General features: G+C 39.2%; 1 protein-coding gene across 1 annotated transcript; it reads left to right on the top strand.

The window, feature by feature from the left end:
• The first annotated feature begins 227 nt into the window (after nucleotides 1-227).
• LOC148115936 (vomeronasal type-2 receptor 26-like) lies at nucleotides 228-14,943 on the top strand. Its single transcript, XM_087885306.1, has 2 exons — nucleotides 228-234; nucleotides 13,854-14,943. The coding sequence occupies exons 1-2, from the start codon at nucleotides 228-230 to the stop codon at nucleotides 14,756-14,758; spliced, it is 912 nt and encodes a 303-aa protein (XP_087741432.1). The 3' UTR covers nucleotides 14,759-14,943.
• The last annotated feature ends 12,557 nt before the right edge of the window (nucleotides 14,944-27,500 follow it).

Raw genomic sequence — 27,500 nt, 5'->3', positions numbered from 1 at the left:
TGTTCTTTTTCAGAAGACATCATTTCTGTCAAAGGCCGGAGAAGATGCACTCAGAAATCTCCACTGAAGACCAAAGTGGAAAGAAATTGGATGTGGTACCGATATAACCACCATATTTACTCTTTGATGAATACTCTGGCCCATACCTTGAGTGCTGCCTATTCCTCCATATCCAAGAGGAGAAGAAAAGAGGGAGAAGAGGGGCTGGGGACTCAAAGGTTACAGCCATGGCAGGTATGGGATCCTGACAAAGATCCATCAAACTTACTTTCTTTGGATAAGGAATACAAGGGTGAAAAGGAAACTATCTCAACCTCTTTGTGCTTCAAAAGGCCAACAAGTCTGACCAATCCAATCACTTGTGGATAATTTTCGACAGAGCGGGTACCATGACATATATATTTTGATCTTAAACAGTGTTAATTTTATAAAATATGAATGCATTTTAAATAAACTCCTATCTTTATAAATTCATTTCAGAGATTTGAAGGAGACCTTGAGACTTTCTAGCATAACCCCTCCTGTCTGCAGGAATCACAGTTAAAAGTTTCTGTAAGTGATGGCTGCTGGGTCTTTGCATTAAAACAATCAGTGAAAGGGTAACTGAACTTCTCTTGTTCACTGGATCAGCTCTAAAATTGTTCTTCCGTTTACGATGGTTTTCATCTCATTCAACCAGAATCTCCCCTCTTGTGACTGAGCTCAATTTCCATGTCCAACACTCTAGAATAACAGCAAACGTCTGTGTAATGTATTTCCAAAGCCTTTACTAAGAACTTTACTAGAACTTCATGTGATCTTGATTTGATCCCTCTATTAATGCAGCCTAGAATCTCCTTTTTTATTGATGTGCTGCCACACATTGTTGGCTCATATTATAACAGATTAAGAGAGTTGCAAGGAACCTTGTAGGTCATCTATTCAAATCCCGTGCCCAAGCAGGAGAACCTACACCATTTCTGACAAATGGCAGTTCAATCTCTTCTTGAAAGCTTCCAGTAATGAAGCTCCCACAGCTTCTGAAGGCAAGCTGTTCCATTGGTTGATTGTTCTCACTCTCAAAGAAATTCTCCTTATTCCCAGGTTGACTCTCTCCTTGATCAGTTTCTGTCCATTATTCCTTGTCTGCCCTTTGGGTGCCCTGGAAAATAGTTTGATCCCTTCCTCTCTGTGGTAATCCCTCAAATATTGGAAGACTGATATCATGTCACCACTGGTCCTTCACTTGAATAGCCATGCAACCGTTCTTCATATGTTTTAGCCTCCAGTCTCCGATTCATCTTAGTTGCTCTTCTCTGCACTTTTTCTAGAGTCTCAACATCTTTTTATAGAGTGGTGACCAAAACTGGATACAGTATTCTAGGTGTGGTCTTACTAAGGCTTTATAGAGTGGTATTAATACTTGATCATGATTGTATCTCTCTGTTAATGCAATTTAGGATTACATTGGCTTTTTTGGCTGCTGCCGCATACTGCTCGCTCATATTTAACTAGTTGTCCACTAAGACTCCAAGATCCCTCTCACCATTATTGTTATTATTTATTTATTTATTTATTTATTTATTTATTTATTTATTTTATCGCATTTCTATGCCGCCCAACTTCCAAGGGACTCTGGCAAGCTTACAACAAAGAATAAAACAATGCGAACAATCCCATAAAAAAAGTTAAAAGAAAAACATTAAAACTTTAAAACTTTGGCTTCCAGTTGGCACCGTCGGCGTCGCGGATGGTCTTTTCAGGCCGCCAGCCCCACAATTCTATTGGAGCCATTCTGACAGCGCTAATCAGCTGTCAGACGGCTTGAGAACCTCTCCTTTGGGAGAAGAAGGAGAGGAGAGCCGGTGGGCGAGGGTAGAGCTCCCCGGAAGCCCCTGGAACAATTCCAGGGGCTTGGAGGGTGAGAGCTCCCCATTCAGCCCACTGAAGCTCCGGATTCAAGGCGACTCGGTTTTAAACGGAGCCAGACGTCACGACCAACTCTGCTGTCAAAAAAGAGATTAATTGAATTCAAAAGCAGACAGAACAGAAGCAGGAGAACAAGCTTTTGCAAGTATTGTGCTTAACTCCTGGGATACATTGTTTCTACTTGATTTTTCTGAGTTGGAGGTAGAAATGGCGTCCTCGTTGTGAGTGTAAAAGTGAAAGTTAGAAATGAAAGTGCTTGTTAACAGATTTGTGCTCAGAGACTGGATTTAAGTTGCTGGGATTTGAGAGCTGGGTGTAGAAAAGACTATCTTGCTTGATAAATCTCAAATAAATTTGAGAAAGCTGTTCAAGAGACTTTATGGCTGTGAAAAGAAAAATTCTTTTATAATAATATGGCTTCCAAGCAAGGAGTTTCTGAAAGTGGTGGAGGCTCTCTAATGGCGTCAAAAATGATACAGAGAATTGACTCACAGAGTAAGGAGGATTTTTTTAGAGAACTTACAGAATTTATAAAGGAAGCCATGAATAATCAAATTGCAATTATTAATAACCAAACAGCAATCATGGAACGAAAACTTACAGAACTGGTGGAGGATATAAAAACAATTGAGGATGTTTTTGAAGGAAAGCACAATGACAATGCAGGAGACATTTTGACCAAAACAGAGAAACTGGAACTGGCTGGCTCTCAAGAATCTTCAAACTTTCCTTCTGCTCTTTTGGAATTAACTGACAGAACTTTTCAAAAATATAATTTGGAGCAGAAAGAAGTAGAAACTGACCAGCCTTACGAGGTTTTGGACTTTTCTTTGCAAACTGATAAATCTTATCGAGTCAATTCTTCTATGAACTGGCTTCTTCGAGTCAATTCTTCTATGAACTGGCTGATTATATAAGCAAGAAGAGTCGATATGGGGGCTCTAAATCAGAGGAAATGGTTCCAAGAAAGGGACAAGTTTTAAAGATACATCAACCTCAAGTTAAAATTCAAAACCTCTTCAAAATAAAAGTAGGAGGGAGGAAGAAAGACTGGAAAAAATACAGAAAGAAAGGAAAAATGGAAGATGAACTTTTTCTGGTCTAACTATTGATGTATTAATGATTAATTACAATGATTAAGTAAATGAATTAAGAAAATATAGAAATTCAATTAATGATTAATTAAGGTTTACTTATTGTTGTATTAAGATTTTTAAAATATTTGAATTTTGAGAATAAAAGTAGGAGGAAGAGTAAAATGATGAAGTAAATGAACTAAGAATATTTTACAGATGTATTTTTAGGGTTTGAATGATCTATTAGTGTTTGTTCATGTTTTTAAAACTCTTAGGGCTAAAGGATTATATGTTATTTTGAGTTTATAAAAAAGGAAGGCTGATGAATAATCTGTAGAAGGGGAGTTAAGGGGTCTAGGGAGTTTTAAATCTTGCATTAAGTTAGCATATTTTAGTGTATGTTTGGTAAAATTTATACCCTGTTTTTGTTCTGGGAAGTCGGGGGTGGGGGGTGGGAAGGCGGGGTTGAAGGCTGGGTTTATAAATGTTTAAACAGATAAGTAAAAATGTTATATTAAACGATAACTGATAAGGAGAGGTATATTGATGATATATTGAATGATTGCCTATATTGTATATTTGTTTGATCACAAAATAAAAACTTTTTTTTTCAAAAAAAAAAACCCTTTAAAACTTTAAAATGTTAAAACACATGCACTCCAATTCGTGGCCGGGTCTTGCAAGATCATTATAACAAGATCAATGGCCCCAGGTCTGCCGGAAGAGCCAGGTCTTCACAGCTTTGCGGAAGGCCATTAGGGTGGGGGCGGTCCGGACCTCAGGAGGCAATTGGTTCCAGAGATCCGGGGCAGCCACAGAGAAGGCCCTCCCCCACGGGCACGCCAGCCGACATTGTTTAGCTGTCGGGACCAGGAGAAGACTGCCTGTGTGGGATCTTACCGGTCGCTGGGAGCTATGTGGTAGAAGGCGGTCTCGAAGATAGCCTGGCACTGAGTGATATAGGGCTTTAAAGGTAATGACCAGCACCTTGAATTGCACCCGGAGACCAATAGGGAGCCAGTGCAGCTTGCAGAGAATTGGTGTAATGTGGGTGTATCTAAGCGCACCCACTAAGCCTGGTTTCACCCAGTCTATATGTGTTATTTTGGTTTTTCTTGCCTAAGTCTTTATTTTTCTCTACATTGAATTTCATTTTGTTAGATAGGCCCCAATGTTCAAGTCTGTCAAGATCCTTCTGGATCTTGAACCTGCCAGCTATTCCTGCCAGTATCATCCACAAATTTGGTAAATTCCCCTTCTAGCCCCTCATCTAAGTCATTTATGAAGATATTGAATAGTATGGGTTTAAGACAGAACCTAGGGTACCCCACTGCTTACTTCCCACCATGTAGACATAGACCCAATAAGGACTACTCATTGAGTATAGTTTGTCAGCCAGATATGAATCCATCTGTTGATGCTATCTATCCCACATTTTTCTAGCTTACCAAGAAGTAGGTTGTGGTTTACTTTGTCAAATGCCTTGCTGAAGTCTAAGTATATTATGTCCACAGTATTTTGGTGGTCTACTAATTTAGTCACTAGGTTGGAGAATGAAATAAGATTGGTTTGGCATGATCTGTTTTTAACAAACCCATGCTGACTGCTACTTATTACTTTACTCGTTTCTAGATGTTGGCAGATCTGTTTTTGTTTTTGTTTTAAATTATCTTTTCCAGTATCTTCCCGGGTATTGATGTTAGGCTGATTGGTCTGCTGTTTCCTGGGCCTGTTTATTTTTCCTTCCTTTTTTCAAGATGGGAACCACTTCTACTCTTTTCCAGTCCTCTGGTAGTTCCCTGGTGCTTCAGGATTTTTGAAAGATGTGATACAGTGGTTCTGAGATGGCATCTGCTAGCTCCTTTAGAACTCTGTGATGTAATCCATCAGGTCCCAATGATTTGTATTTCTCAAGATCAGACAGGTGTTCTCTTACCATTTTTATTTTTTATTTTTTGCTTATTTTAACTTTTATTTCTAATCTGTCTTTTACGGTTATGTTTTGATAGGTTGGACTATAACTTCTTTTTGATTGATGGAAAGAATAAGTTAAGCAGCTCTGCTTTCTCTCTGCTGTCTGTTACTTCCTTGTTGTCTTCTCTCTTTAGTGGACCAACCATTTCCTTAACTTATTTCTTGCTATTTATATGTTGGGAGAAACATTTTTTATTGTCTTTGACTTTTGTTGCAAGTCTTTGTTTATTCTGAGCTTTTGCTTTCCTGACTTCATCTTCGCAGAGTTTGCCTATCTGCTGATATTCTGCCTTAGTTATGTATCACTCTTTCACTGCCCTGAGTCCTCCGGGAGTAGGGCGATATAGAAATTTGATAAATAAATAAATAAATAAATAAATAAATAAATAAATAAATAAATTTGTTGTATCTGTTCTTTTTGTTTTTCAGTTTGTCAGAGAGATCTTTGTGCAGCTATGCTGGTTTCTTCTTGGATTTCTTGTTTTTCTTTTTCAGTATTGTGTTGAACTGGGCTTTTATGATCATATTTTTCAGTTTCCCAAGCTTCTTTAGTGGTTTTCCCCTTTAGGATTTTCATCCAAGGAATTTTTCCCAAGTTCTCTCTGAGTTTATTAAAATCTGCTCTTTTAAAGTCTAAGAATCTGGTATCATTATGTTCTACTAGCTGTACCCGGCCACGCATTGCTGTGGCCCAGTCTGGTGCTTCCGCTGGGCTAAAAGAGCAAGGCTGAAGTTCCAAACTCTCCACGAACATTTGGTGGGCATGGCCAAATCAATGTCACTCACTTTCATCAGTCACATGACAGCCCCCGAGCCATGCCTACCCAGCTGGTGATTAGGTCAGAGAACCAGTTGCTAAAAAACAATGGGAACCACATAATCCTCCCTCTCTGTCTCCCCCTCTCTCTTTGTATCTCTCTATGTCTCTCTCTCTCCCTATCTGTATCTCTCTATCTCTCTCTCTCTCCCCCGTCTGTATCTCTCTATGTGTCTCTTTCTCCCCCTCTCTCTATCTCTCTATGTCTCTCTCTCCCCTCTCTGTATCTCTCTATGTCTCTCTCTCTCTCCCCTCTCTCTGTATCTCTCTCTCTCTCTCTCTCCCTCTCCCACCCTCTCTCTCTGTATCTCTGTATGTGTGTGTCTCTCTCTCGCCCCGTCTCTGTATTTCTCTATGTCTCTCCCTCCCTCTCTCTCTGTTTATCTCTGTCTCTGGCCCGGCCTCTTCTGCATCCCCTGCCATCACCCTTACCTTTTCAGGCCAGGCCTTCGCAGCTCTCTGCACCACAGCAGAAACTCAGGGGCCCCCTCCATCCTCCCTACACAGATGTTCTCTGGAGGCTCGACGGGGAGACACATAGAAGGGAAGGGAAGGGAGGGAGGGAGGGGGTGCAGCGGGGGCTCAAGGCTGGTTTGGGGCTTCCCACCTGAAGCAAGAAAGTGGCAAAGCCAGGAGCCACACACACCCCACTGGACCCCTGCTGCGCAGTTCTCCTCCCCCGCCTGCCAAGGGCAGGGGAATGATTAAATCTCCCATTCTTCCAGGTGAAACGAAGGAGTGCCGGCCATCCTCCCTCCTGCCCGTTTCTGCCCCCGAAGCCTCCCTGGAACCCCTTTTCTGCCAGAGGCCAAAATTTTGAACTGCCAGAGCGCCCACCTGGGAATCAAAGGTGGCACTGGTCAAAGGCGACCCCAAGGCTCCAGTTGCCTCCATCTCCCACTCACCAACCAGATTCGCACAGCACCGGTTAGCGGCTGGTCTTTCTGACCTCGGGGCCCATGGTAGTGCTGGGCCAGGCGTGATTTGGGCCAGACAAGTGATGGAGGGTTCCCATTTGGCGGACCCAGGCAGCCTCGTTGCCAGGTGTTCTTTGGAGGGAGCCACGAGAGCGGCTGGTGAGGGGGATGGGCAGCAGCGGTGGGCGAGGCTAGTTCACGGGGTGGCTGGGGGAGGGGGAGGTCAGAACCAGGCTCAGGTGGGCCCCACCCAGCCCTAGAAGCATTGGCTGCGAGGACTTCCCAGTGGGGAGCCAGCTGCCTACCTGCAGAGCCTGGTGGCAGGATATGGCCCTGGGCGTCTCTGCCTTCCAAATGCGCAGTTTCTTGGAAGAAATATGGAGAGTCTAAATATAAGGAGCAGAAATCTGTTGAGCGTAATCAGGGCTGGGAGGCTGCCATGTTGGTTTTACGTCCAGCAGATGGCGCTGTTTTTCAATGTTTGTCAATGACTTTCAATGTTTTCCAAAGTTTTTCATGTTTTTACCTGTCACAGGTGTGACATGTATATAATATAGGTATATAAAAACATGTCCGTAATTGAATGCAATGTTGTGTCAAAATTTGAAAGCAATCGGTGAAGAACTTTCGGAGATGTGCAGTTATGTACAAACGGACATTTACATTTTTATTTATATAGATCGCTTGTGTTGGTGTTATGTTGAATTCTAATATGACATGGTCACTCTCGCCCAAGATTCCTATAATTTCAACTCCCTCTATAACTTCTTCTCTCTTTGAAAAAATTAAGTCCAGTATGGCTGTCCCTCTAGTTTTCTTCTCTACCTTTTGGACAACAAAGTTGTCAGCTAGGTTGGTCAGGAACTTATTCGATTTTTCACTTGGTGCAGAATAGTTTTTCAATTGATTTCAGGGTAATTGAAATCCCCCATTACTATTGTAGTGTGTTTCATACATATATTTGTTAGTTGGTTAGCAAAAAGTACATCTATTTTTTCTGTTTGGTTGGGTGGCCTGTAGTATACACCTATGGAAATTTCATTCTTTTTTTCTATTATGTTGAGCCATATGCATTCTAAGAGGTTTTTTCCCTTTGGTTTTGTGCATTTCTGTAGCAGTATAGCGGTCATTTACATGCAGTGCAACTCCACCTCCTCTTTTATGGGATCTGAGGTTTTTTGATCAGTTTGTATCCTTCTATTACTATGTTCCCGTCATGTGTTTCATCCCATCACATTTCTGTAATGCCAACTATATCATATCAACCTTCATGTATTAATAATTCAGGTTCACTCTATTTGTTCCCCAAACTTTGTGCGTTTGTATATAGGCACTTGAGATCTTTATGTCTGAATCTGGGTATGCTTCCTAGGTGTCCTATTTGGTGTTTGAGTTTGTCTTCCTTCCCATCCCTCCTGACCTCATTATTTAACTTGCTTTCTAGGGGATGTTGCTTGGAATTAGGTCCTGGAGATCCTAAAGATTGGTCACCCTCCCCCCTCAATTTTAGTTTAAAGCCCTCCTGATAAGATGAACCAGCCATTTTCTGAAAATATTCTTCCTAGTCTTTGGGAGGTACAGCCCATCCCTTGCCAAAAACTCATCATGGAGGTAGTGCAGACCATGGTCCAGGAATCCAAAGTTTTTTTGGCCACACTAGCCCTTCAGCCATTTAAGTGATTCTCCACTAAGACTCCAAGATCTTTTTCACACTTACTGACATTAAGTCAAATTTCACATAGTCTGTACCAATACATTTGGTTTTTCTTCCCTACATGTAAAACTTTACTTTTATCTACATTGATTTTGTTAGATAGGGCTCAGTGTTCAAATCTCTCAAGATCATTTTGGATCTTGAGCTTGTCCTCTGGGTGTTGGCTATTACTGCCAACTATATGATTGACAAATGTTATTTATTTTATTTGTCAAATATATATAAGATAACAGGTAAAAGGATGAACATAATTTGAATACATGAAAAGAGTAAGTAAAAAGGAATATTAGGACAGAGATGGTAGGCACACTGGTGCACTTATGCACGCCCCTTACATACCTCTTAGGAATGGGGAGAGGTCAACAGTAGACAGTTTAAGGTTAAAGTTTTGGGGGTTTGGGGAAGAAACTACAGAGTCAGGTAGTGCATTCCAGGAATTGACCACTCTGTTACTGAAGTCATGTTTTCTGCAATCAAGTTTGGAATGGTTTACTTTGAGTTTGTATCTATTATTTGCTCATGTATTGTTTTGGTTGAAGCTGAAGTAGTCATTGACAGGAAGAACATTGTGGCAGATAATTTTATGTACTACACTTAGGTCAGACTGAAGTCGCTGTAGTTCTAAATTGTCTAATCCCAAAATTTGAAGTCTAGTGGCATAAGGTATTTTATTGCGGTTAGAGGAATGGAAGACTCTTCTCGTAAAATATCTCTGGACTCTCTCGGTTGTATTTATATCCAATATGCAATGCGGGTTCCAGACAGATGAGCTGTATTCAAGAATTGGTCTAGCAAATGTTTTGTATGCTCTAGTTAATAGTACAACATTACCAGAAAAGAAGCTATGCAAGATTGGGTTAACAACTCTTAGTGCCTTTTTGGCAATGTTGTTACAGTGGGCTCGGGGCACTTTTTTTTTTTTTTGCTGAACCTTTCTTTTTTCCCTTTTGAGGACAGTGATAACACTTGTTCTCCCAACTCAGGATATTTGCAACTGAGACAGAAAGTAGCAAAAAGACTCAAATCTGAAAAAAAATAATAATGTGGGATGGAAAAACCAAGGTTTCTGCTTTTAACATTCCTGGATATTTCTCTTCTAGTTCCATCCATTTCTGAAGAAGAATGAGTTTTGCAATCTTTCCCACATGAAACTGTACTTGGACCAAAATGGTGATGTGGCAGCAGATCTGAACATCATAAGCTTCATAGTTCTCTCCAGGGAGGATCCCATTGGAAAGCAACTGGGGAGTTTTGAAAGACAGAGACTTATTATCAATCAAGATGCTCTTTCACAGCTAAAGTTGCTCAATAAGGTGTGTGAACCATTGGTGACTGTTCTCTGTTTTTCAATGCCTTGAGACACTTTTCAAATGGCTAAGCCTATTCATCAATACAGTGAGAATTGAATGTGGGGAATAGAACAGGGGTGAAATTCAGCAGGTTCTGATAGGTTCTGGAGAACCACTAGCAGAAATTTTGAGTAGTTCGGAGAACCGGCAAATACTACTTCTGGCTGGCCCCAGAGTGGGGTGGGAATGGTGATTTTGCAGTATCCTTCACCTGGAGTGGGGTAGGAATGGAGATTTTGCAGTATCCTTCCCCTGCCACGCCCACCAAGTCACACCATGTCCACCAAGTCACGCCCACAGAACCGTTAGTAAAAAAAATTGAATTCCACTACTGGAATAGAACCCTTATAGTTTTCTTAAATGGCTTGGGATGCTTCAGTACAATTGGCAAGGTATCTTTCGGATGCTGTAATACAGAACATTGTTTCAAATTGATTCAGCCATGTCCTATCTGGGATGCTAGGTAATAATTCTTTAGGATGTATGGCTATTTTGGGTCCTAACATATTTCATTTGTCATTCCTTGTTTTTCTTCTTAGTCTCTGCCTCAGTCCAAATGTGTGGAAAATTGTCATCCTGGATTTTTCAAGCAAGCTCGAAAAGGAGAGCCAGTTTGCTGCTATGACTGTGTTCCTTGTCCAGAAGGGACCATCTCCACTCAGGAAGGTGAGTGACGCCAAAGAAAAGGCTACTAGATTCATCCAGAGCATTTTGATCCATGTGCATTTTAAACGAGACATCTAAGGTTAACAATTTTGTGGTTCTCAATTTTCAAGGTGCCCAATTTCTTCCCTAAAGGGAGGAATAAGAAAAAGATTTTGAGGGATGAGGCAGGAAGAGATAGAAGACCATGGTGGATCATACAAGACAATGTGCACCAGAGGAAATTTCTATTTTTTTTGCCAGTATGGAGATGTCCTCTAAATAATGAAATACAAATAGTTACAATAGCAACAAAAAAGGGATATAGTTGTGGTTCTAATAGGAAAGCTGTATTTCCATATTGGTATTAAAAGGAAACCAATCTAAAGAGAAATCAGGGAAAAAAGAGAGCCAACTAAGCAATTGTATTTATTTCATACGGTGTAGCAGAATACAGCATTAATACAGAAAGTTAGCAGAAAGAGCATATAAAATGTGCATCAAACTATAAAACACCAGAGCAGTAAATTATTTTATTTATTTATTTATTTGTTTGTTTGTTTAAATTTCTATACCGCCCTTCTCCAATATAGGACTCAGGGCGGTGAACAGCCAAAGTAAAAACAAGACATACAAAATCTAAAAACTGTTTAAAATAATTAAATATTCTGGCCGTAATTAAAAAATTCCAACTGCCGAAAGAAGGTGCCGACCCCAAAAAAATTCAAAATTATAGACCGATCTCACTTCTAAACACTGATTACAAACTATTTATGTGTATAATGGTAGAAAGAACCAAAAAAATATTAAATAATTGGATTCATAAAGATCAAAATGGATTTCTCCCGGGACGACAAATTAGGGACAATTTGAGAATTGTACTAGATACTCTAGAATACTATGAAGAACATCCAGAAAAGCAGCTGGCCTTAATTTTTTTGGATGCCCAAAAGGCATTCGACAATCTAAACTGGAATTTTATGACCAAGCAAATTAAAATAATGGGATTCGGGCAAAACTTCAAAAAAATGATAAAAACTATCTATGACAATCAGAGGGCGAGCATTTTAGTAAATGGTGACAGGACAAGAATTTTTCAAATTAAGAAAGGTTTAAGGCAAGGCTGCCCTTTGTCACCGCTATTATTTATTTTGGCTCTGGAAGTTTTGCTACGAAACATTAGAAACAACAAGGAAATCAAAGGCCTAAAAATTAGAAAAGAGATCTATAAAACGCAAGCCTTTGCGGATGACGTGGCGTTAATATTAGAAGATCCATTAATATCTGGACAAAAAGTATTAGAGGAATTGGGTAAATATGGAGAGGTGGCAGGCTTTAAATTGAACAAATCTAAAACCAAAATACTTACTAAGAATGTAACTGAGATGCAGAAGAAAGAGATAGAAGAAACCTTGGGCTTACAAGTTGTCCCAAAAATAAAATACTTAGGAATTTGGCTAACCAAAAGGTGCTCATCTCTAAAAGAAGATAATTATACTCCATTAATCAATAAATTAAAACAAGATCTGGATAGATGGGAAAAGATCAAATTATCACTTATTGGCAAAATTGCGGCAATTAAGATGAGCATCCTCCCCAAGATTTTATTTTTATATCAAAATCTACCAGTAATTTTAAAGAATTTTTTTTTTTTCAGAATTAAATAAGACCGTTAGGGAATTTATTTGGGAGGGAAAAAAATCAAGGATCTCACTCAAAATTCTACAAGAAAAAAGAAATGTGGGAGGATTTGGACTCCCAAATTGGGAAATGTATTACAGAGCAGCAAAGCTGATATGGATAAAGGATTGGATCACCTTGGAGAATAAGAGAATCTTAGTGATAGAAGGACATGACCTACAGAAAGGGTGGCATGCATATCTATGGGACAAAGACAATAAAAAGAAAACCTACTTCCACAGGCATAAAATTAGAGACTCCCTAATACAAACGTGGGTGGGAATTAGGCAGAGATACTATTCAAAAGTCCCAAACTGGCTTTCCACGGCAGAGGCAATGATTTACCCCAACAGGTGGGGAATGGAGAAATTGTGCAGATACAAAGATATTGTCGATGGAGGGGGAAATATTAAATCAAATGAAGCCCTGAGAGATCAAGGTATAATCTTAGATTGGTGGACTTATCTGCAAATAAAATCAAGATACCAGAAAGATAAAGAAGAGTATGGCCTAGAATTAGGATATAAGGGATTAGACAAAATTTTGATGGGACCAGGGAAAAAAGCATTGGCCAAGCTGTATAACTATTTATTAGAGGAAGACAGAGACGAGGATACAATTAGAAATCAATTGAGAGCATGGGAGAAAAATATTGGACACAGTTTGAACTTTAATGAATGGGAAGAAGCCTGGAATAAAAATTATAAATTAACTAGAGCAGCCACATATAAGGAAAATCACTACAAAATGCTTCATAGGTGGCATTTGGCACCTGCAAGACTAGCAAAGATGTTCCCCAATGCGCAGCCAAATTGTTGGAAATGTGGTCATGGTCATGGCACCTTCTTTCATACATGGTGGACATGCCCCGAAGCAAAAAAGTACTGGTGTAAAATTTGGAGATGGTTGAAAGACATACTTAAAGAAGACATTGATCTGAATCCAGAAATATTTCTCCTGGGAATGGTAAAGAAAGGGTACGGAAAGGAAAAGGTCCACCTCCTAATACATATAACTACAGCTGCTAGACTAGCATACGCTCAATACTGGAAAAAGAAAGACCTACCACCAGATGACCTTATAATTAACAAAATATTAGAGTGTGCAGAGATAAGTAAATTAACGCATGAGATAAATGATGATGAAAATTCTGACTATGATACTGTGTGGGGAAGATGGTACAAATGGATAGATGATAGAATTAAGGAAGAAATAAAAGGTGCAGAAATCAATTAGAAATGTATAGTACAAATGACACCAGACACTTATTCATGTATATATGTACAAACACTGCGAATCCGATGTTAAACAGAATTGTTACTATATTTTATTTGTGTAAAAAAAATCAATAAAAATTGTATTAAAAAAAAAATTCCAATTTAAAATCAGTTTAAAATTTAACACAAGCCAGCCATTTTAAAAATGCATAATAGGAATGATGGGTACAATTATGAATAAAATTAAATTATGTATGAAGAGTTTCTAGAGTGGCTAAACCTATTGCTGGATATGTGGACCATTTAGCCATTGGGCAGCAATGCCCTTGAGATGATATATTTCAAGCAGAGATCCAGAGAACCTTCTGAGGGGGCATTCCATCATAACATGATATAAAGTTAGTGGGATGATCCCACAGTCACAGTTAGTATTGTCAACCTGCCCCTTTGGGTTTTTCAATATTGGCACCTGCCATGGTTGGTCAGTATCATCTGACATCCAAAGAAGATCTTTCTTGAAAGGTGAAAAGAAAAGAAATATTACTTTCTCTTTTCTCAGATACTGAAAAGTGCACCAAGTGCCCAGATGATCAATATCCAACCGAGAGCAGAATCCAATGTATCCCAAAAAGAATAACCTTCCTCTCCTTTGAAGAACATCTGGGCATCATCCTGGTGTCCATTGCCCTACTCTTGTTCCTATTCACAGGATTCATTTTAATCATATTCCTTAAATACCTAGAAACTCCCATTGTCAAAGCCAACAACCGGGACCTCTCCTACATCCTCCTGGTCTCCCTCTTGCTTTGCTTCTTGTCCTCCTTTTTCTTCATTGGACGACCAAGGAAAGCCACCTGTCTTCTCCGACAAACAGTGTTCAGCATTGTCTTCTCAATAGCTGTGTCATCTGTGTTGGCCAAAACGATCATGGTGGTGCTGGCATTCTTAGCCTCAAAACCAGGGAACAAAGTGAGAAGATGGTTGGGGAAGAGCTTGGCCAATTCCATCATCCTTTCTGGTTCTGCTGGCCAAATTTTCATCTGTGCCTTGTGGCTGGGAATTTCTCCCCCATTCCCTGACTCTGACTTAAACTCACAGCATGGAGCGATCATCCTTCAATGCAATGAAGGCTCTGTCACCATGTTTTATGTTGTCCTTGGCTATATGTGTTTCCTAGCTGCCATTTGCTTCACTGTAGCTTTCCTGGCCAGGAATCTCCCTGGGGCCTTCAATGAAGCCAAGCTGATCACCTTCAGCATGCTGGTCTTCTGCAGTGTTTGGATCTCCTTCTTGCCCACCTACCTGAGCACCAAAGGAAAGTCCATGGTGATTGTTCAGGTCTTCTCCATCTTGGCCTCCAGTGCTGGACTGCTGGGCTGCATCTTCTTCCCAAAGTGCTACGTTATTATCCTGAGGCCAGATCTAAACACTAAGGAACATCTCATGATAAAAGTAGAGAAATGACAGTGAAATTGTTTCTTAGGCTTATCACATTTAATTTTTTCATTGCAGTTATTGATGTTTTGTATTCTTCCTTTGAATCAATGGGACAATTAAGGCTATTTAAAACTGAAGGAAATAAACATATAAAGAGTATAATGTTAATGACATTAAATTCCAACATAATCATCAATTAGTAAAATAAACCAATTAGTAATAGAATTTGTCATACATCCAGGAATGAACAAGCTCAGAAATAAGATTCTCCTTCCAACAGGATTTTATGTGCTTTCCAGTTTTGTGCTAATACAATTCTAGCCGCTGTTATTATATGAATAATCAAATATGTATGTTCTTTGGTGTATTATTTTTTTGCTGTAAGCCACCCAGAGTCCCTTGGGAGTTGGGCGGCATAGAAATTTGATAAATTAAATTAAATTAAATTAAATTAAATGTATCTTCTTTACTATAATTCTCTGGTAAAATTCCCAATAAGAATATCTCTGGTTTCAACTCTATATGTTGCTGCAACATTCCCTCTAACCATGTTTGTATTTTCACCCAATATTGTTTTGCTTCTTTACACAACCACCACATATGATAGTATGATCCCAGCAACTGGTGACATTTCCAACACTTAGATGATTTATCTTGAAACATCTTAGCTAATCTTTCTGGTGGCATATGCATTCTATAAAACATTTTATACAAGTTTTCTTTATAGGCTGTTGCCATTGTTAATTTAACATTTCTTTCCCAAAGTTGTTGCCATTTATCTAATTCTATGGTGTATCCAAAATTCTTTGTCCATGCTATCATTGTTTCTTTTACTTCTTCATCTTCTAGTCTAATACACAATAAATAATTATATAGTTTCTTAATCATTTTCTCATCTGTTCCTGTCAATATTTCTTCCAGTTCGGATTTCCCCAAGTTAAAGTCATATTGTCTATGATCTGCTTCATATCTTGATTGTATTTGCAATCTTGTATACCAATCTATCTCGATCCCTTGACTCTCTAGTTCTTGTTTTTGTTTCAGCTCTCCCCGATCTGTCAGAATGTCTTTATATCTAACAATATTCCCCATGTTCATAATATTTGGGTATGTCACTGCTTCTATTGTAGAAAGCCACATTAGAATATTTAAATAATGTTTTTCTTTCAGTCTCTCCCACACTGATAACAAACCATTTCTTAGATAATGGCTTTGGAAATATCCATGTATCCTTTGTTTCCCGTACCATCAAAAGGCATGCCAACCCAATTGTAAATCATTTCAATTTTTTTCAATTTAATTCAATTTATATGCCACCCTTCTCCGAAGACTCAGGTCGGCTCACAATACATTTAAAATCCTAATAAAAAACATTTTAAAATTAAAACATTAAAAGATTAAAACTCATTCATACCATTCATGGCTGGATCTCACCAGATCACAAGAGCAAGATCAACGGCCCCAGGACTGCCGGAAAAGCCAGGTCTTCACCGCTTTTCGGAAGGCCAATAGGGTGGGGATGGTCCGGAACTCAGGAGGTAACTGGTTCCAAAGAGCTGGGGCAGCCACAGAAAAGGCCCTCCCCCACGGGCCTGCCAGCCGGCATTGTTTAGCTGATCTGACCCAGAGGAGACCAACTCTGTGGGATCTTACCGGTCGCTGGGAGCTATGCGGTAGAAGGCGGTCTCGAAGATAACCTGGCCCTGAGCCATGTAGGGCTTTAAACGTAATAACCAACACCTTGAATTGTGACCGGACAACAATAGGGAGCCAGTGCAGCTTGCGGAGAATTGGTGTAATGTGGGTATACCTAGGTGCACCAACAACAGCTCGCGCGGCTGCGTTCTGGACTAACTGTAGTCTCCGAAAACTTTTCAAGAGTCGCCCCATGTAGAGCGCTTTGCAATAATCTAACCATGAGGTGACAAGGGCATGAGTGACCGTGAGGAGAGCCTCCCAATCCAAGTAGTGTCTCAATTGGTGCACCAGGCGAACCTGTGCAAAGGTCCCCCTAGCCACAGCTGACAGATATTGCTCTAATCTTAGCTGTGAGTTTAGGAGGACACCCAAGTTGCGAGCCCGTTCTGAGGGGGACAATTTGTCCCCCCCACCAAACCAAGGATGGATAGTCAACATAGTCTTTAGGAGGCAATACCCACAGCCATTCGGTCTTGTCTGGGTTAAGTCTGAGCCTGTCAATGTCAATAATATTGTATTCCTTAATAAAATCCATTCTTTAATGCATGTTAACGCCACCGTTTGATAATACAATTCCCAATTCAGAAGGCCAAACCCACCTCTAATTCTTGCATCTTGTAGCATTTTTATATTAATCCTTGCTCTCTTTCCTTGCCACACATATTTCCACTTTATTTTCTTCAACTCTTCAAAATATTTTTTCTCCAGTTTTATTGGTATAGTTTGAAATAAAAATTTCAAGCTTCTGCCAACCTAGCAGTTCGAAAGCACGTAAAAAATTCAAGTAGAAAAATAGGGAGCACCCTTGGTGGGAAGGTAACAGCCTTCCATGCATCTTTGGCATTTAGTCAAGCCAGCTACATAACCACGGAGATGTTTTCGGACAGTGCTGGCTCTTCGGGTTTGAAATGGAGATGAGCACCACCCCCTACAGTTGGGAATGACTGACAAATATGTGCAAGGTGTACCTTTACCTTTATTTCTGCCCAAACCAAGTGTGAGGGAAAAAGGATTCAAGCTTTTCCATCTCCAATTACCTAATCAAAGATCAGGTCATTTCTGAGGCCGGTGCCTGGAGGGTTTGAGATCTTCCTGAACTAAATTCTCTCCAACAGACAATTCATTCTTCTTCTTCACTGATGCCACTGAGAGGTCTCCGGAATCTGAGGCAATCCCATCTCTGCCACCAATTGTTGAAAATTCCATTTTCCTTCCTTCCTTCTTTCTTTTATTTTGAACCACCAATAAGTAGATTGATACAGACTTAATTTTCCAAAAATCACTGGAAACTTGAACAAGTGACTTCGGTTCTCTGTCTGCAGTTGCTGGGGAGACATTTTCCTTCAACAAAAGGAATGCTTACACATTTTTTTTCAAAAAGGAATTGTTTTCTATTTCTGCTCTCTATTTTTTGTAAGCTCATTGTCCACACTACAGTCATGTGAAATATAACAGCTGTTTCACGCAATCGTCTGAGCGTCCTTTTTTCACTTTTTAAAGCATTTTTTTACTATCAATTTGCCTGAACTGGTTGTAAAAAAATGCTTAAAAGTAAAAATAAAAAAAAAGTTCCAACGATTGTGCGTCACTCAGCTGATCGTCAGAACTTTTCTTTTACATTTTTTAATACCGGTTCGGTGAACCAGGGGTATTTTTTATTAACGGTTCGGGTGAACCGGCCTGAACTGATACCATTTCACCCCTGCATTCTCCCCAAGTGGAGCCTTTGGGGCAAGTGGGAGCAGTGGCTGCAGGGGAGAATTTGGCTGGAGGGTCTGGTGGGGCCATGGGGGACCCTCAGGATGCATCTTCCTCAGAGTTGTAGAGAGTCGCCTACAGGGAGATGCAGATTGCATGTTTATAATCACCATTCACTTATGAATGGTAATGATAAAGTGTTCAGATTAAATTTAGCTGGTAGTCTAAATTTTTTTTCCAACAGTTTATTCATGAAGATCAATGTGACTTTTTACTTAAATGACAAAAGACAATGTGAGAACTGTGTTGGTTGTCATAGTACTTTTACAACAACATAACAAAAAACTAGCTGTATAGTTCTTAGATGCAGAGAAAGCCTTTGATCATTTGCATTGGCCATTTTTGCTTAATGTTCTGGAAGAGATGAGTCTTGCTGAAAATTTTATTCAAGAAATTTAGTGTCATAACCATGTGATATCCAGAAGGGGACAAGTCAAGATTTTCCTTTGTCCCCTTTGCTGTTTATTTTGGCTCTTGAAGTGTGAAGGGAGGAAAATGGAGTCAGGGGAAGGTCCAGACGAGGGCTCTGCATTAGAGGCAGAGATGGGGCCAGGGCCATCTGGGAGTGATGAGCGGACTGCGGAGCCTCCAGAAGCGAGTAACAGAGAGGCAGAGGAACAGGAGGAGCCTGATCCTAGTGCACGCATGTGAAGAGCTGCCAGAAGGCAAAAGCAGCTAAAGCAGAAAGGACGACTCGGGAGTAAGGCCAGGAGATGATTGGGCCCTTAATTTGGACTAAGGTGAGAATGAAGTAACTCTCAGCTATTCCAATAAAACAGGTTTGTTTAGGACTGATTGTGCCTGGTAATAACTACTTGGGCTTAGGTCACAACAATTGGTGTCAAGGGGAAAAAAGATCTATTAGCCCTATATCTTTCTTCATATTTATACAATGATATAATCCAAAAATATTCAGTGTCCTCAACCTAGAGTGGCACTAAACTCCATGTTTCTGGGTGACCTTACTCAGCAGTCTCTGGAGAAAAGAGTCCATATTGAAGGATAGCAGAAGTCAAATACATAGGTGTTGAAATCCTGCATTTCCCTCCAGCATCATTTTCTGGACAGGTCCTGACAGGAAAGACCACAACCATTAAAGAACACTGCCCTCAGGGGTATATCTGTAATTTTTCACAAACATGCTGTATATCAGGAATAAGTTCAGGGTCCCCAGAGGAAAAGTTGTTTCTCACTGTAATTATCACCATCCTGCTCTTTGAGATGTCTCCTTCTACTTCTCTAGTGACTGCCTTTGATGTAAACATCAGTCTGAAGCACTGTAGAGGGGATCCTGCATCAGAAAAGGATAAATGCTTTAGGTCACACTGCGTTATGTGAATTTTAGGACAGGCAGGGGCTGTGCTGTTAAATGTCTTTTTCTCTCCTTTCCAGGTGAAGCATGATTTGTCTCTTTTAATTCTTCAGGGCTGTTAATTCTTCAACTCTTCTTGTTCTTGTTTAGAAACAGGAAGGGAATTGATTCAGCCCCATGAATTATGAACCTCCTACTTCTGCTTCTGATGCTACTGCTGTCCCAGCCAATCTCTGGAAAGCTTAGAATGAAATGTCCACTGACTCTGGAACACCAGAATGGAGAAAAACCATGGAGCTATTACAGACCAGGAGGCCATCTCATTGCTGTTATCACCAGTGGAACAAAAATATCTCCTATAATGTTCCCTTTCAATGCAGCTCCTTCTAGTCAGTCTAATTCGTAAGTCATTCAGGATAATGGAGTTGCAGTCCCTCCATTTATAATTCTAACACCTCATTTTTTCCCTCCTTATTCCACTTATTCCAGATAGATATGGCAGCACCTCTCCTGTCTAATTTCCTGAATCATTTTGATTTCCATGCTTTCTTTGTCTTATTTTGAGGAACAGATTCAAATCCAAAGATGGAACAGAAAAATAATATGAAACAAGTCCACATTATTTTCCTCTGCCTGTTCAATCTTGAATTCATGATTTGAATACTGATTTTTGTTTAAATTAATGATTCTTGTAGTTTTCCCCTGCCCAGCTCAGTTCAAATACAACTACTCATTGATATTTACTTCCAGATCCTTATAGAAATACAGGATAACTTATTTTTAGAATTGGTTTCTGGGTCACTTTTGAAGCATCCTCTTCCTTTTATGGCAGTTCTACTGTAATTATTCAATTATTTTGAATCCTGATTATTGGGCAGATGAAAATTAGTACTGCCCCAAAGAATAGTGTATTTCCGATTCTTATCCCATGTGGAGGACTGTATCAATTCCATCTTCCCAATGTTCATTAAAATTGAATGGAGATGGGTGAGTATCATTTATCTCTGGGTTTGGAGTCAGTAATGGCTTAAGACTCTGTAGGCTTCAAAAGACAAAGTAGTTTAGATTGAAAAGAAGTAAATTGTTGGTTCCGTTGATGATAATGACATGATCATATTTACAGCAGTTTGTTCATTTTTACAAGAGTTTATCTAATGCTCATTGAAAAATGCTATGCTTTATTTTGATTAGTCAAGCAAAAATATATCAAAAATATAAAATATATTTTGCTATTCATGATGATGGTAATGGTGATGATAAAAATGAACATTCTTTTACAGTAGCATATCTTCTGATCGGTCTAAAATCCTACGCTTTATTTTCGCTATTCAAGTGATCAATAAGAATTCCCAGCTCCTGCAAAATCTCACACTTGGCTACGACATCCATGACAACTATCTGAACACAATTGGCACTTCAGATGCCTTGCTGGACATGCTCTCCAGTGGAGAAGCCAATGTTCCCAACTACAGCTGTGGAAGGAAGGACCACCTTTTGTCTCTTCTTGATGCAGCTGACAGGGACATCTCCATTCAGATGTCAACATTAGCAGACACCTACAAAGTCCCACAGGTTTGTGTGTGTGCCTTTCTTTCTAGTAAAAAGAGTGAATTGGTAGGATGGGTAAGCAATAAATTCAACCATATCCATTCTAGGGCATTCAAGAGTTGCTTTCCTCTGTGGCCAGTGGAGGTATATTGTCTAGTGATGGATGGGATTGATACTGGGGAGGGGAAAGCAGCCCTATCATCTCATGACACCATCCCCGTTGCTTTGGGGGCTTCTACTGCACACCTGTGAAAATAAGGAGAAGGTCAAAATCCTTATATTAAAACAACATATAACCTTTGTGGACAGAATTTAAAAATCTGACATAAAATATGGCTCTTTATTTGAACAAAACAATTCAGTTGAATTTGCAAATGTGGGTCTGATTTCAGAAAAAAAGGGAGTAATCAAGAAATATCATTTGCATTCTTTATTCTTATTTTTTTATTACTTCCTTTCTTTTCTTGTATTTTTTATCTGGTCTTGCCAATATTCTGTCTATAATATTAGCTAATCAGGAATACAATATTCTAATACCTTGATGAGGAAAAAGTTGGATTTATTGAAAGAATGACGGCATTGTTCATTGCTTTTTCAGATCACTGCTAACATTGTTTCAGCGGCTCTGAGTGATAAAAGTCAATTCTCATTTTTTTACCGGATGCTCCCCAAAGAAGGGATCCACTTCCCAGGAATTGTCCAACTACTCCTCCATTTCAAATGGACCTTGATTGGTCTCTTTGCTTCAGACACAGAGAAGGGAGAGAATTCCATGAGGACATTGAGTCCTATGCTGGTCAGGAATGGAATTTGTGCTGTTATATCAGAACAAATTTCACCATCTGGACATACAGCACCCCTCAGGGTTGCCATTTCCAAGTGGAGACAAGTCAATGTCTTTGTTCACATCGTAGAATTTTTTGCTGTTTGGGACAGAATTCATGTTTTCCATTCAACACTTAAAAGTATGCCAGAACCCATTGAAGGGAAAGTCTGGATAATTGCAGGCCTTGGGGAAAGGCAAATAAAAAGACACATATTTCTGAAATATATCCATAGTGTTTGGATCTACATTTTCCAGTGGAAAGAAAGGCCAAAGGACAGTTCCTTTGAACCAGATCTCTTTGTGCAACCACAGTTCGGAGATCAATCTTTTCTCTGTTCTTTTTCAGAAGACATCATTTCTGTCAAAGGCCGGAGAAGATGCACTCAGAAATCTCCACTGAAGACCAAAGTGGAAAGAAATAAGATCTGGAACCAATATAACTCCTTTATTTACTCTTTGATGAATACTCTGGCCCATGCCTTGAATGCTGCGTATTCCTCCATATCCAAGAGGAGAAGAAAAGAGGGAGAAGAGAGGCTGGGGACTCAAAGGCTGCAGCCATGGCAGGTATGGGGTCCTGACAAAGATCCATCAAAGTTACTTTCTTTGGATAAGGAATACAAAGGGGAAAAGGAAACTATCTCAAGCTTTTTGTGCTTCAAAAGGCCAACAAGTTTGGTCCATCTAATCACTTGTGGATAATTTTCCAAAGAGCGGTTTCCATGACATTTATATTTTGATATTAAACAGTTAATTTTATAAAATATGTATGCATTTTAAGTAAATTCCTATCTTTATGAATTTGTGATTAGCATTTTAGAATTGTGTGTTCATACATTTGAAGGAGACCCTAGCACCGTTATGGCAAACCTATGGCACGCGTGTCAGAGGTGGCACGCAGAGTCCTCTCTGCGGGTATGCACACTGTTGGCAGTTGCTCTTCGGGTTTCTGGCACATAGCTAGTCTTCGTGCATGCCAGAAACCCCAATACCAGCTGGCCAGTGCACATGTGCTTGGTGGAAACCCGAAAACCAGGTGGCCGCCACTTGTGTATGCCGGCCAGCTGGTCTTCGGATTTCTAGAGCTGTGGCGCGTGCTCTGATTTGGGCACTTGGTGCCAAAAAGGTTCACCATCACTGATACAGCATAACCCTTTCTGTCTGCAGGAATCCCAGTTAATTCTTCTCTAAGTGATGGCTGTTTTGCATTAAAACAATCAGTGAAGGGGAAACTTCTCTGGTTCACGGGATCAGCTGTAAAATTGTTCCTCCTTTTAGGATGGTTTTCATTCAGCCAGAATCTCTCCTTGTTTTCAAGGGCTTTATGAATTATCTTTTCATTTGTTTGTTCATTTTATTTGTGATCCAGTCTAGAATGCTCCCTATACCCTACCAATTTCATCAGTTATTTATTTTATCAATATTTACATGATAGACAAATTTTGCTGAACCTTTCTTTTCCCCTTTTGGGGACAGTGATAACATTTGTTGTCCCAACTCAAGTGAGACCACTGTAGCAGAAAGACTCAAATCTGAAAACAACAACAACAACGTGTGATAGAAAAACCAAGGTTTCTGCTTTTAACATTCCTGGATATTTCTCTTCTAGTTCCATCCATTTCTGAAGAAGAACGAATTTTGCAATCTTTCCTACTTGAAACTGTACTTGGACCAAAATGGGGATGTGACAGCAGATTTGAACATCGTAAGCTTGATAGTTCAGTCCAGGGAGGATCCCATTATAAAGCAAGTGGGGAGTTTTGAAAGACAGAGACTTATTATCAATCCAGATGCTCTTTCACAGCTAAGGTTGCTCAATAAGGTGGGTGAAACATTGGTGTCTTTTCTCTGTTTTCCAAAGCCTTGAGAGACTTTTCAAGTGGCTAAGCCTATGCACCAATACAGGGAGAATTGAATGTGGGGAATAGAAGCCTTATAATTTTCTTAAAAGGCTTGGGACGCTTCAGTACAATTGGCAAGGTATCTTTCGGATGCTGTAATATAGGACAGTGTTTCAAATTGATTCAGCTAGGTGATAATTCTTTAAGACGTATGGCTATTTAAAAAAAAAAGTTTTATTAAAAAAAATTCTTTCACCATACATATTTTATGAACAGAGTTCACATTTTATACATAATCAAAATCATCCTTATAATACTTCTTAATCTTCCTATTTTTTCCAATATTTATCTCTTTTGTGTAATCCTTTATCCCAAATTTATCATTTTTCTCCATATCTTATTATTTCAACTTCTGCCATATTAATTCCTCCCCCCTATTATTTTTTATCGTTTTCAATTTTATATTCAAATAACATCACTTTGCGCTATATTTCTTCTCAATGACAATTGCTCCAGTTGTTTGCCATCTTTCTTCATTTCCAGAAGAGTCTCTCTAATTCCTTTTTCTCATTCATTAACAATAATACAGTCATCTTAATTAACTTGATTTCAAAATGAGCTGAGGTGGCACAGTGGTTAGTGTGCAGTACTGCAGCTACTTCAGCTGACTGCTAGTTCAGCAAATCAGCGGATCAAATCTCACCTGGTCAAGGTTGACTCAGCCTTCCATCCTTCCGAGGTGGGTAAAATGAAGACCCAGATTGTTGGGGGCAATATGCTATTTAGTATACTGTCTTTGTTGTAAGCCGCCCAGAGTCCTCGGAGAGTGGGCGGCATAGAAATAATAATAATAATAATAATAATAATAATAATAATAATAATAATAATCAACAAGATAATCCTAAAGAACTCAAAGAAAAGACGAACCAACCTGTTCATGGCTTGGATAGACTATAAGAAAGCATTTGATTCAGTTCCCCATAGCTGGATCAAGAAATGCCTGGAAATATTAGGCATCAGCAGCAACATACAAAAATTCATGGAATCTTCAATGAACCTCTGGAAAACAAAACTTATGGCTAATGAAGAAGAACTGGGTGAAGTTGAAATTAAACGAGGCATTTTCCAGGGCGATTCCCTTTCACCCCTACTTTTTATACTCTCAATGCTACCACTGACAATCATTTTGAAGAAGATGAACTGTGGATACGAACTTGCAAAGAAAGGACTGAAAATCTCGCACTTGATGTACATGGATGATTTGAAGCTGTTTGGTAAAACAAAAGCTGAACTGAATTTATTAATTGAAAACACAAAAGAATTCAGCCAAGACATTGGTATGCAGTTTGGAATTGACAAATGTGCAACAATAACAACCAAAGCAGGCAAGATCATAGAAGAGGATGGAATAGAACTAGAGAATGAAGAAATGATAAAGGCAGTAAAATCAGAAGAAGGCTACAAGTACTTGGGAATTTTAGAAGCCTCTGACTTAATGCATAATAAAGTCAAGGAATTAACTTCAGCCAAGTACATTCGACGAATTCGTAAGATATTAATGTCCAAATTGAGTGGAGGAAACATCATAAAAGCCATAAATACCTGGGCTATACCTGTGATTAGATACTCTGCAGGAATAATTGACTGGACCCAGATGGAGTTAGACAATTTGGACAGAAAAACAAGGAAGCTTATGACAATGAATCATGCCTTGCACCCTAAAAGTGATGTTGACCGATTATATTTACCAAGAGCAGAGGGTGGTCGAGGACTCCTACAAGTAAAGCAGACTGTGGAAGAAGAAAAATGCAGCTTGAATGATTACATCCAGAAAAGTGAAGAACCAATGATTAAGGAAGTAAATAAAGGAGGCCTTTTAAAGACAACTAAAACAAAAGCAGAATATAAGAAAGAAGTAACTGAGCAGCGAGCTGAAAATTGGAAACACAAAGCTCTGCATGGCCAATACCTGAAAAGTATTGAAGGCAAAGCTGACCAGAAACTAACTTGGAACTGGTTAAGATCAGGAGTACTGAAAAAAGAAACAGAAAGCTTTATTTTGGCAGCTCAAGAACAAGCCCTAGCCACAAACTGTATGAAGGCAAAAATTGAACATGTTACCACCAACAGTAAATGCCGCCTCTGCAATGAAAAAGAAGAGACAGTTGACCACCTGATCAGTGGGTGCAGCAAAATTTCACAAACTGACTACCTACAATGCCATGACCGTGTTGCTAAAATCATTCACTGGAAATTGTGCCAGAAGTTTGGATTTGAGTACAGCAAAAACCACTGGGAACATCAGGTTGAGAAAGTTTTAGAGAATGAGAAACTCAAGATCTTGTGGGACTTTAGGATTCAGACTGACAGGCACTTGGTCCACAACACACCTGACATAACAATAGTTGAAAAGAAAAAAGTATGGTTCATTGACATTGCAATACCTGGTGATGCACGAATTGAAGATAAGCAGCAAGAAAAAATCACAAAGTACCGGGACTTACAAATTGAAGTTGAGCGACTGTGGAAAAAGAAATCGTGTGTTGTCCCGATTGTAATTGGAGCCCTCGGAGCAATACCCAAAGGGCTACCCCGCTATTTAGAAATTCTAAATTTGCCGGACTTGAACATTTTGACTTTACAAAAAACCACCTTACTCGGAACAGCTTACATCCTCCGACGATACCTTAACAGTTCCTAGGTCCTTGGTTAGGACTCGAGCTGCTGAGCTATTAACCAGCCTCAAAGGCTGTGAATCTCACTAAAGATTAACCAATAAATAATAATAATAATAATAATAATAATAATAATAATAATAATAATAATAATAATAATAATAATAATAATAAATTACCTATTTTCCCCTTTCCGTCTGCTGTGGTTTATCACCAACATATTCTATTTTTTCTTCTTTGCAAAAAGAAACACTTTCATGTTTTGAACATTATTATTTTCTATACAATTAGCATTTTAAATATTCATTTTAATTACATTGTTATCAAAATTAATAGTATTGTCAAATTACTTATTTTCCCCTTTCTATCTATTAGGATTTAATGTAAACAAATTCTATTCTGATTAACAGAGTTGGAAGGGATCCAATCCCCTGCCCAAGCAAGATACCCTACATCCACCCCTACCTAGGATCAAACTCACAACCTCCTGATTGTGAGGCAAGAGTTCCACCTCTAGGCCACAGGAGCAGGGCTTCATTCATCTTTGTCATATAATCACTTATAATCATTTTCTACTCTATCTTATTTTTTCAACTTCTGCCATGTTATTCTCACATATTGCTTTATCAAGTCATTAATGCTTTCATCTAGCTAACATCACAGTATATCCTATACTTCTTCTCTCTTGCCACTACTATAACAATTAAAATTTCATTCTAATTTAAAAGGCTTTAAAAAACACCATTATTATTATATTGTCTACTTTCCCATTCCCATTTATTAATCTATTTTATGTATATTTCCTAATGTTTACTTCATCATCTCATCTTTACCCATCATCTCGAAATCTTTTTAACATCCTCCTTTCTAACAGTTTTTTGCACGACCCTTTATCTCGCTCTAATTTCTCAGTTCTCTCTTTTTTTCTTTTTATATATGTTACATTTCTTCTTCTGGCTCCTTTTATCTTTTCTTGTTGTTGTTGTTGTTGTTGTTGTTGTTGTGTTGTTTGAACTTCCCTTACTAAAGTTTTCCCTTGTCTCTTCCAGATATTCCCCCTTTTCCCTTTTGTCTGTTTCTGTTTTAGGGGGGATTTTTCCCCTTTCCTCTC

Source organism: Pantherophis guttatus, chromosome 2 (assembly GCF_059756535.1).
Source record: "Pantherophis guttatus breed Tessera chromosome 2, ASM5975653v1, whole genome shotgun sequence".
In the NCBI taxonomy this organism is placed as follows: domain Eukaryota; kingdom Metazoa; phylum Chordata; class Lepidosauria; order Squamata; family Colubridae; genus Pantherophis; species Pantherophis guttatus.
The sequence above is the reverse complement of the archived record's forward strand: the minus strand, read 5'-3'. Positions and strand labels throughout refer to the sequence as shown.